General features: G+C 41.2%; 1 protein-coding gene across 2 annotated transcripts; it reads right to left on the bottom strand.

The window, feature by feature from the left end:
• Window positions 1–1,285: 1,285 nt before the first annotated feature.
• Window positions 1,286–9,128, bottom strand: LOC115743457 (sister chromatid cohesion protein PDS5 homolog C-like). 2 transcript variants are annotated; one of them, XM_048277343.1, is made up of 13 exons: window positions 8,775–9,127; window positions 6,909–7,112; window positions 6,567–6,748; window positions 5,843–5,969; window positions 5,583–5,765; window positions 4,375–5,325; window positions 4,188–4,298; window positions 3,389–3,462; window positions 3,188–3,239; window positions 3,008–3,091; window positions 2,873–2,916; window positions 2,258–2,335; window positions 1,286–2,186 (listed from the first exon to the last, which is right to left on the bottom strand). In XM_048277343.1, the coding sequence occupies exons 1-13, from the start codon at window positions 8,877–8,879 to the stop codon at window positions 1,682–1,684; spliced, it is 2,700 nt and encodes an 899-aa protein (XP_048133300.1). In that variant the 5' UTR covers window positions 8,880–9,127; the 3' UTR covers window positions 1,286–1,681. The 2 variants fall into 2 exon arrangements, with proteins under 2 accessions (XP_048133300.1, XP_048133301.1); XM_048277344.1 differs by lacking the exons at window positions 1,286–2,186; window positions 2,258–2,335 and adding an exon at window positions 2,388–2,806 and having other exon boundaries at window positions 2,846–2,916; window positions 8,775–9,128.
• Window positions 9,129–10,027: the final 899 nt, after the last annotated feature.

Below are 10,027 nucleotides of genomic sequence, written 5' to 3'. Positions count from 1 at the left end.
TGGGGCTACTAGACTGGACCACACTGAGAAAATATTCAATTTATCAAAGAAAGGCCGAGGCATAAAAGCCCTTGTCGACCCCGACAAGAACCCTAGGGTTGTTAATAAATATATGATCTTATGGCGTGCTCGTACTGACGGATGAAGTTAGCCAGAGATCTGAAATCTTCCGATACGGAGATGAAGAAACAATAAATGTCATCGCACGAGCCATTCCAACTTTATGTGTCGCATCGTGCGACTCTTGTCTTAGTCACCTGCCCCAAGAAATGTAATAAATTAAACAAAGGCCGTTGTCTGGTGCTTCTCTTCCGGGACGAAGTGCATGATGGATTGTCTTCTTAGACTCGTTTCATTCGTGCAATGCGCCATGCCTATTATCGCAATAATGGTGTAAGTTACCGTTCGCTGCGGTGCGATGTCGACAATACTCATGAATATTTTAGGAAACGCGATTGGTTTTGGCGATATTAAAGAGCGAATCAAATCGTAGGAGCATCTTTGGGTCTCCGTAAATTAGGAGTAACCCTGGTCTCCGCAGAAGTTGGAGACCGCTTGTGGCTAGCCCCGCCATCGATACAGAGGTCTAACGTGCTGATTTTCTCCCGCCGAACAGATTCCGCCACTCCACCTGGAGGAGAAGTTGCATCTTGAAATAAGAACCTAACCCGATGCGGGAAGAGATGATGTGTGAATTGGTTGATGCAAATAGCATTTCAATCATTAGAAAGCTCACAAGGTAAGCAAGCTGCACCATCGGCTTCGATCTCTAGTCCTAACAGCTGCGCACAAGGAAAAACCTGGGATCACAATCTTCAAGCCGACATGGACCAAGAAGCCCTTACCGTCATGGCATCTACAAGAACATGGCCACAAGTTCTCATATTGTGGACATGGACGTGAAACATGCAGGAAGCTCCACGCCAATTCAACTTCCTAGACACTGAACAACTAGCCCAGCTCCAAAGAAGAAAATCCACGAGTCGCGAATTCAACATCAAGTACTCTCGAGCTCTCTCATGGACTTGCTACTAGACAACAAATTCTTGCACATCTGCCTACTCGACACAACAAATAATTAGTAAGAAGACTGATCGAGACCGAAGTACCTTAACCCTAAGAACAATGCTTTACAGTCCCAGAAACATGTCTCAAAACCCCACTAGCTGTACTGTTCCCGAGCTCATCGAAGTAGAACTCGGAATGAAAATACTGTAAACGTTTGCAAATCGAACGAGAAAAGTTCTAGGACCCGGATGGATAATTTGGCCAGAACTACTATCAATCATGATGCACGCTAACAATACATTACTGTCAAAGAAAAGCCTTTTTAAGTCGAGCAACATGAAGCTAATGCCATCTGTAAATAACCCCCTTTTTTTGGCAAAAGGAAACAAAGCTAAGCAATGCGCTCTGCAGTCAGTTCCAACAACAGCATTCCTCTCTAACAGCAAAAGGAAAACTAAGCTAACCCTCTACAACCGCTAATGATCTAGATTTTCTGAATATAATGCTGGCCATAATATTAGCTACCACCAAGATAATGTTTTGCTTAAGTACTGCACAGCTCGGGAAGTTCCGCAAACATGCAAAATCCTAAGAGTTTCAGAGAGATGGACCGGTGCCTCGAGGAGGAGAAAACCACCTTCTACTCAGTCAGCAAAGACCCCCTTTTCAGATTTTAAGCTCCTCTCCGACGCTTTTTCCCAGTGCTCGACTTGCCTCCCTGCGCTTTTGAAGACTCCGACAGCCTTGCTTTCTTACTTAGAGGGACTTCAGGTGTTTCCTCTGAGTCTTCATCCTCAATCTCATCCTCTTTCGGTTTGGGTGAACCAAGTTTGAGCTTTCCGGAACTACTGGTATTAGCCTTGCCAAGGCTTCTTGGACCTTTCCCCTTGGAAATACTCTTATCGGCTTGCATGGACTTGTCACCTTTCTGGATTTCTCGGTCAGACTTAGTCGAAACACTTCTTGCACTGGAGTCACTGGCTTTCAATTTGCCAGTTTTGAGAGTCATAAGTTCAGTATCCTTGGATTTCCCAGACGTTTTCAAAGTTGCCTTACCAGTGCTTTTAGGGGTTCGGTCTTTCTCAAAATTGCCGTCTGTTTTCCTGCCTTCCCTAGACTTGTGACCAGATGATGTAGCAGCAGGAGCTTTGGACTTGCTAGAGGAAGCACCTCCACTCCTAGCAATTAAAAGCCAAGCAGTTATGTGACGAACTAAGGACAATAATAATCTCTGTAAAATTTAACTCACTTCTTGGATGACATATCCATCTTCCCTTTCTTTGCTGAAGCCAGCCCAGGCTTCACTTTCGCCTTTTTCTCCAGAGGCCTGAATGAAGCAACGAGATGATATCAGTACAACATTATCTACTATTATAGAATGTACGCTGGAGAAGGGAATCAAGTGAAGAATAAAAACATGGTACAATGTGCATGAGATACAGCAATCACACATCTGGAGATGCAAATATAGAGATCTCAGTGCCACAAGCTATCCATGCTGAAAAGATATATCTTAATAAAGTCCTTCAGAACAGCATTAAGACAAAGACAATGGCATCCATCTCCAAAAACAAGAGGAAACTCCCTAACATCTTCACCTAAAAAGGAATGCTCCAAAAGCTTTAAAGAAAATAGAAGAATATTATATTCACGAACTACAAGAAAATCCGCCCCCAAATTCAGACTAGAAAGTTGGATGTCCCGTGTATCCTACACAAGTATTGATTTTAAAAGTATTGAAGCAGCCTTCCAAAATTAAACTATAAATCAAGAATGCTAAATTTCCACCAAATAAGAATTTACATGATATCAAACGTACTATTTCCTCGAACAAGAAGTCAAGGAAAAAGATAAAGAGATATACATTTCTGGCGAAGCATCTGAACTATCATGATCAGCAGCTTGGCCCTGTGAAGAGAAAGCTATCAGTCAGTTATCCATAGGACTCAACGACATTGAGCTTATAAGGTTAACGTGGTCAAATCCAGTAAGTACCCACCTTATCTCCAGAATCACCTTCAACGAGCTTCCATTTCTCTGCCTCAAGATTTAATATCTCAACATCACCATCCTCATAGAGAACCTGCAAAAGCATGCAGTTGTAATCTTCTGGACATAATGCCCCAACCTCTAATAGTAGATGAAAAGAGCATGTTGATAACCATAACTGCCATCTCACCTTATGCCTTTTTTGCACGCTATCAAAAGCTTCAATGACACCTTCATAGTATCTGAAAAAATTATTTAACAGTCAGAAGCAAAACTGAGACCAAAAGAACCGGCTCTCGGTTTGGTAAGATGTAGAGCCAGCACTTAAAATATTTGACTTAGTAAAATAGAATAGGCACCTAGAGAAAGACTACAGAAAATTTATACGTACTGTTTATCAAGAGGCCACCAAACTTTAATCTTTGAACCAACCAGATCCTCTCCATAACTCTTAGCATCAGAATCCTGGGACACCAATGACCAACAAATCAGAAATCATGTCACTAAGAACACCCGATATCAATCCTATGGAATGGTCTTCTGTTTTCCTTTTTAGAGCCAGATGTGGTGTAGAGCTGGGGGGGAATGAGTAATATGCACTTCTATCCACTTTAAGGCACAACAGAAGCTTACAGGGATGGCAGGAAAAAGGACAAAGATCAGAACCATCAAATGACCATAGCATCACAAACGCAACCAAAATTAAGGCATGTCATAGCAGTTCTGAGACTCATTGGTTAGCTGATATCCATAGAAGCCCTCAGTCTCTGTTTACAAGCATACATATACACTGGATTTGTCATCACCTTTGGTAAATCATGATGCCCCTACCAGAGAAGCACAAGCTTATTCAAAACAAGCAATCACAGACACATGACACTGGCAAATCATCGATCTCGGTTGACAATGTGTCGAAAGCAAAGCTTAGCAATATGAAGTTTACAGGATCAAGTACAAAACTTGTCTAGGGATGACAAAGTCAATCTATATACACATATTTATACCAACATCTCACTGCTATTCTTTGGAGAGGAAATTTTCTCTCTTCAATTTCAATTCTTTTCGCTTAAGATTCAAACTTTCTCCCTATGATCTACCCTAATCAAGCCCTTCAATTCTATAACTAGCAATCGCAAAAGAAAATAAGGTTGAAAATTCAATATAAATGGTTAGTAGAGTGCATATCATACCTCCTCTTTGCCAGAACTACGCTTCCTCTTGAAATTGTCCTTAGTGGTCTCACCCTGGTGCTTCTCATCTTTAACTGGTTTTTTCACCACCTTAGAGGAGGAAGGAGTTCCCTGATAGGTAAAAATATTCATCGCTAACCAAGTCAATAAATACTAAAATTATAGACAAACTTCAATATGGAAGTACCTTTTTATCATATCTCCCAGCAGATTTCTTCGCAATCTTCTCAGAAGCCAATCTACCTTTGCCATACTTCCTTCTGTCCTCTGGCTTCTTTCTAGAGGTACCTTCCCCACTGCTGGTGCTTGCATTCACTTTCTTCTCTGGCTGCTTCAACATTTTTACATCCGATCCACTGGTTGCGTCATCATCCTTGGATGTTTCCTCCACCGTTATAGTTCTCTCCTTGCTGGACATATCGTCAGCGCTATCATCCACTCTTTTCATATCTGTTTCTACTTCAAGACCAGCAGTTCCTGCAGATTCTTTTCTGGAAATGTCTACAGAGGATGGTTTCACCTCTTCAGCTGAATCCTCTTTATCATTCGGTGATCCAGCCTCCTGGGGCTGACTTTCATCAGGTATCTCCTTTGTTAAGGTAGGCAAAGCAGAGACATTGGATTCTTCGTCTTTGGATTCATCATCTTTGGATTCCTCATCAGCCGCTTTATCCTTAGATGGCTCAGAGGCACCCTCCTTTTCAGTTTGTGAGGGTATTTTAGCCTCACTTTTCAGATCCTCATGTGGCAGACTTGGAGCATCATCGCCAGGTTCTTTCTCAGTGTCTTTGACATTTTCAGCATCCTTATCATCAACCCCAGAAATCTTGGAGGGCTTCACAGATTTAGATGACATATTAGTTCTCCGTCCTCTTCTCTTGGTAGCTTTTTCTGGCTTGGATTCTTCTTTCTGTGCCTTCTCGTTGTCCAATTTATCAAGGTCGCCATTGCTCGATGCATCAGTGGTTTTGGATGCCGACTCCTTACCATCTTCTTCCTTCTTCAAAGACACGGGATCTGCCAAAGAATCATCTTTGTCCAGCTGGGTCGACCCATTGTTCACAACTGTTTTTGGAGATTCGGCAGGAACAGGAATATCTTGAGTCGAAGGCTCTTCAGCTGACATCTCTTTTTCCATCTAAACAAGCATAAAAAGGACGGTTAAAGAATTCATGCAAATAATGTCACAACCCAGAACGGAAAGAAAGAAAACAGAGATGCAACTAAATAATGACATCAGAATATCTTGTCGAAGATGGAAAGTAGATCAGCTCGTGGATTCATGAAAATCCAAAGGAGAACCATTTCAATTCTCATTTTACATGAAAATGAAAACTGAGAACATCTGACAAACCAAACACAGCCAAATTAATGGTGGAGCTTATTTTCACTTACAACATGGATATCAGTTTGCTCAACTGCGCCATTTGTGTCTTGACATATGGAAGCAATTACTTTGCTATAATCACCTAAAACAACACCAGACGATTTCAATGCTTGGTCCAGGTAAGGTCTCAGTTTCACGGCACACTTCTCAAGCACTTTCTCTCCAAGCTTCTTTGCAATAGGAAGGACATCCTGAAAATAGTGATTCTTAATGTTATCGAGGATAGTAAATAAAGCAAGAGATCTGACTGACTTAAAAAAAAGTTTACCTCATTGTCCTTTTTTACACTGGCGAGGACGGGGGAGAGAAGCTCTGGGGAAATATCTTCACTTTCTTCTATGACCAGTGTCATAATTGTCTCCATTGATGCAAAGACATTTTCTGGATGGTACTCCCTGAATGTTGTTTGTTGAACATTAGTTAAAAGCATAAGTACAGATGTAGTTATACCAGGTCAAATTAAAACCATCAAAGGAACGTAATGAAATGTATAATCTGCAGGATACCAACAAAAAAGGCTGATCATGAAATCTCCATTGGGAAAGAGGGACACACAATGCACTCAATTAATTCAACAAAAAATAGATCCAAAACTTCCTCCAAGCACACAAACGGCATCCGATACAGATACTGAACAATAAATATGCCGAACAGACATCATAGAACGGAAAGTGAGACAACTGAAAACCAAAAGGACTCAGAGGAGAAGAAAAAAGATAAAAAGCTGCTAAGACACATCAAATTATCAATGCACGACACTTCAATCAAACTTTTGTCGTAGCTTTACAACTAAAATGAACTAACATTTATTGTTTAAGAACACAAACTCCAGAACAAATATGATTCGGAGTCGGCACAAGTAAGAATTCATTATGCAAGACTATACAGATGCCATCTAGGAAAATGATCATCCAAATACATAAAGAAAGGAGGACAGTTGAGGACCAACTATGTTCAACTATACATGGAGCCTGGATCAGGCATTGACGTACCTTATTTCCTTTAAGAAATGCTCGAACATTTCAAGGATCAGATTATCGCACTCAAGGTCCAGCATTACAACACAGGACCTGACCTTTGCAACAGTTTCCAAAATTGAGGCCCTTTTCACGTATGATCGGCTTGACTTATCAGATAGATTTTGAAAGGAAGACACGATCAACTGAAAAACTTCCTGTGTGCACCAAATTCACATCAAAACAGCTTAAAGGTCAGGTCCAATCAACTGAAAAACTTCCTGTAGCCAGATTCCCATTAAACAGCTTAAAGGCTAGGTCACCAAACATTTGACCCCTATGATCCAGGAACATCATTAATATAAGATCAGTCATTACCTTCATTTGGTCATCATCATAAGGAGCCTCCGGTGCACTGATCCTCGTTATTTCACTAATGCACGAGGCAACAGCAACTTTAACGTCAACATCCGAGTGCCTGAAAAGTCTATTAGCCACTAATGCCTTCTGCGACGGACAAAGCGCCTTTTGCATTGATTTGCTTGGAGATTGTTCTACTCTTGAGAGACAAGTTTCGACTTGCTTTATTTGCCAGGTTAAAGCAAAATAAAGGTGAATTAGTAGTTAATAGTAACCACTTTAACAGTCATGCATAATATGAACACAAAAATACGTAAAGCACATCTACCACATTAACTCTTTTCTATCCTTCGTAAAAAGCATGCAGAAAGTTACATGAATACTAAGTTTCAAAAACAAAGGACGTGGATGCAACCATAAGGGCAACGCTAAATAGAGAATATAAAATTCCCAAGACAACAATCTAACCCTCAATCACCTTCTTATTAGAGGATGTATGAATAGGAAAGAAATAACTTCACTGCCAAGCATAACTGAACGAGAAGAACGGGTAGAATTTTTAAGAAACATGCAAATAGCCAATCACATATTCACAGTTGCCGAAATACAAAAAATGATGCGGACAAAAGCAGAAATCAATTGATGCAAAGAAACGCAAAATACCAATTCTGAAGTGTTTGAGGTTACCAAAATCAGCACGCCACTTTCCGAATAAGGAAAAGGTAAAACAACTAGAAAAGTGCCCGTGTTAACCGGCAGCAATAAATTCAAGTAATTTTCAAAAGGGCACCTAGTCAACGTATACGGACAGCTCAAAATGAAAGCACAAAAGATACGATCGTCATAACGATGTCCTACTAAAAACGCAAGGATTAGTCTATTCAACCTTCTCTTAACGTAAAGATTGAAATATGACGGGAAACAATCAATTGACAGCAACACATGTAAGTAACATTCACAACAGACACCGCTTCAACGGCCTTAACGGTCATAATGGCTACCGACAACAAGGCGAGGATTAGCAATTTCAACCTTCTCCTACTGTAAATGTCAATACAAAAAGGAAATAATCAACGGACAGCAATAAATACAAGCAGGATTCACTAAAGACACCTCTTCAACGATATCAACAGTCGTAACGGCTATCCTGCTAAGATAACATCCCAAAGACACCTCTTCAACGATATCAACAGTCCTAACGGCTATCCTACTAAGATAACAAGGATTACTCCATTAAACCTTCTCTTACTGTAACAACACATCCATGCAACTACGAGTACGTATTGCTTCTAACAAACAGCAATTACCAACATATTCATCTCAACCACACCACACAGCTCTCACAAAAGCAACCAGATTGTGCAATGAGGGGAATCCCCAGATTCGCTCAAGGTTTCAAGAAGCAAGAAAGATCTTTTCACACATAAACGGAAGGGATGCGTAGTAAGACGCATAGGACATAACCGATAAGCACGATCCTTAATACAATCGAAGGCCCCCACGCAATTACCTCTAAGAATCATGTTCACTAGTTTGACGACACGGCACACCACGCCACGAAAACAAGAATTCCCGACTAAGCGCACGCCGAGCACACCATGCATGACAAAAACCTAAGCAAGTCAAACAAAGATAAACCGTATCTCCAGGAAAAGCCCTAGTAAGGCTCCAACAGCGCCAAGAACCACCCACAACCACATCCGCAGATCAAACCACACACGACATTCACCGCAGAACCAACCAATTAGCCGCTCCATCAAACACCAAACACCCAAGAACACACTCCCCTCCCCCCCAAAAAAAAAAAAAAAAAAAAAACGAGGGAGCGAAGGAACAATTACAACGGCGAAAAGGGGGAAGCTGATTTCGGAATCCAGAGCTTACGTCAAGAAGGGCCAGGAGCTCATCTACGGCAGACGGCTGCTCCAGCAGCTTCTTCCCAGCTTCCGCAAGCTGCTCCTCGAGCTCCTTGTCGGACGACGACGACATAGCTGGGGCTCCCGCAAGAATCCCACCGAACGCTGGCTCCCCTCCCGCAAACGCGCAACGAATTGACCGCTCCAAGGTCGATCTTCACATCGACCTCGCCAATCCACCCCCCGGAACCCTAGAGAACACAACAAGCGATCGAAATCGAGTGAAGAAGAAGAGCAAGAACCAAGATTTTCGCACGAGCACGAGCACGAGAGAGAGAAACTGTCGAGTTTCAGAGGGAGTTTAGGGTTTTTTTTCTTTTTCAATTTTTCTTTTCGGCGAGCGAAATTCAGAACGATTTTAAAGGCACGCGAGGCGGAAAAAAAAAATGGAAAAGAAAAATACGAAATTGGATTTTTTTTTTTTTTTACCTATTTTCGTCTGGGAATATAATATCAGGTTTAAGGATTTTCGGCGCATTTTATAGGTGAATCCCACCGAGGCTCGGCTCGGATTCCGCTGGGCTTTATGAACTGGAGTTGAATCGGGGGTTAGGATCCGCCGTCCGATCCCCCGAGGCGGGCCCACCTGGGGTGGCCCTGGCCGTCGGATCGATGCCCAGCTGTTCCTCTCCCCAGATTTCCTTCTATGCTCTCTCGTGGGTGTTTATTATGGGGTTGCCAGATTTTCATTTATGGGTTGGAATTTAATGTGGATTTCTCTTTGCGAAATTTTTTTTGGATTTTAGTTACTAAACTCGCAGATATGTCTCTTTATGAAAAAAGTGGGACTGTTCACCGAATCAATTCAAAGTGTTACCATAACCATATGATTTAGTAGCTTCGATGAGCGGATGCGATGACTGTTCGAATACCGAAAGTCCGCCTGTTCTACATGGTTCGAATGAGTTAAAAAAAAAATCGAAATTTAACGGTATCGTGGGACGTTTATTCAGATGTCGGCGTACGGATATATTTCTTTTCGAAGAAAACGTTATGTATTAAGTCATAACTTACTACATATGCATAGTTCATCTAACAAATGATAACTTATAATGGTTTTTTATCGTTAAAATCAGTTGTTTCTAAGTGAATCGGTTTAAAACGGGATTTGTCTTCAAAATAGTGACATAATAAAAGAACAACATGGAATCAATTATGAAAATATTATAGTTTGCCTAAAATTATTGTGTAAAAATATCTATTAAACAGATGAAATTGCAT

Source organism: Rhodamnia argentea, chromosome 4 (assembly GCF_020921035.1).
Source record: "Rhodamnia argentea isolate NSW1041297 chromosome 4, ASM2092103v1, whole genome shotgun sequence".
In the NCBI taxonomy this organism is placed as follows: domain Eukaryota; kingdom Viridiplantae; phylum Streptophyta; class Magnoliopsida; order Myrtales; family Myrtaceae; genus Rhodamnia; species Rhodamnia argentea.
The sequence above is the reverse complement of the archived record's forward strand: the minus strand, read 5'-3'. Positions and strand labels throughout refer to the sequence as shown.

What these genes read in the sequence shown, in the direction of transcription:
- LOC115743457 (XM_048277343.1), bottom strand. Translation starts at nt 8,879, where the DNA reads ATGTCGTCGTCGTCCGACAAGGAGCTCGAGGAGCAGCTTGCGGAAGCT. An exon ending in CATTTCTTAAAGGAAATAAG is followed by an intron (nt 5,970 to 6,566) that starts GTACGTCAATGC and finishes AACAACATTCAG; the next exon opens with GGAGTACCATCCAGAAAATG. An exon ending in AGCAAACTGATATCCATGTT is followed by an intron (nt 5,326 to 5,582) that starts GTAAGTGAAAAT and finishes ATGCTTGTTTAG; the next exon opens with ATGGAAAAAGAGATGTCAGC.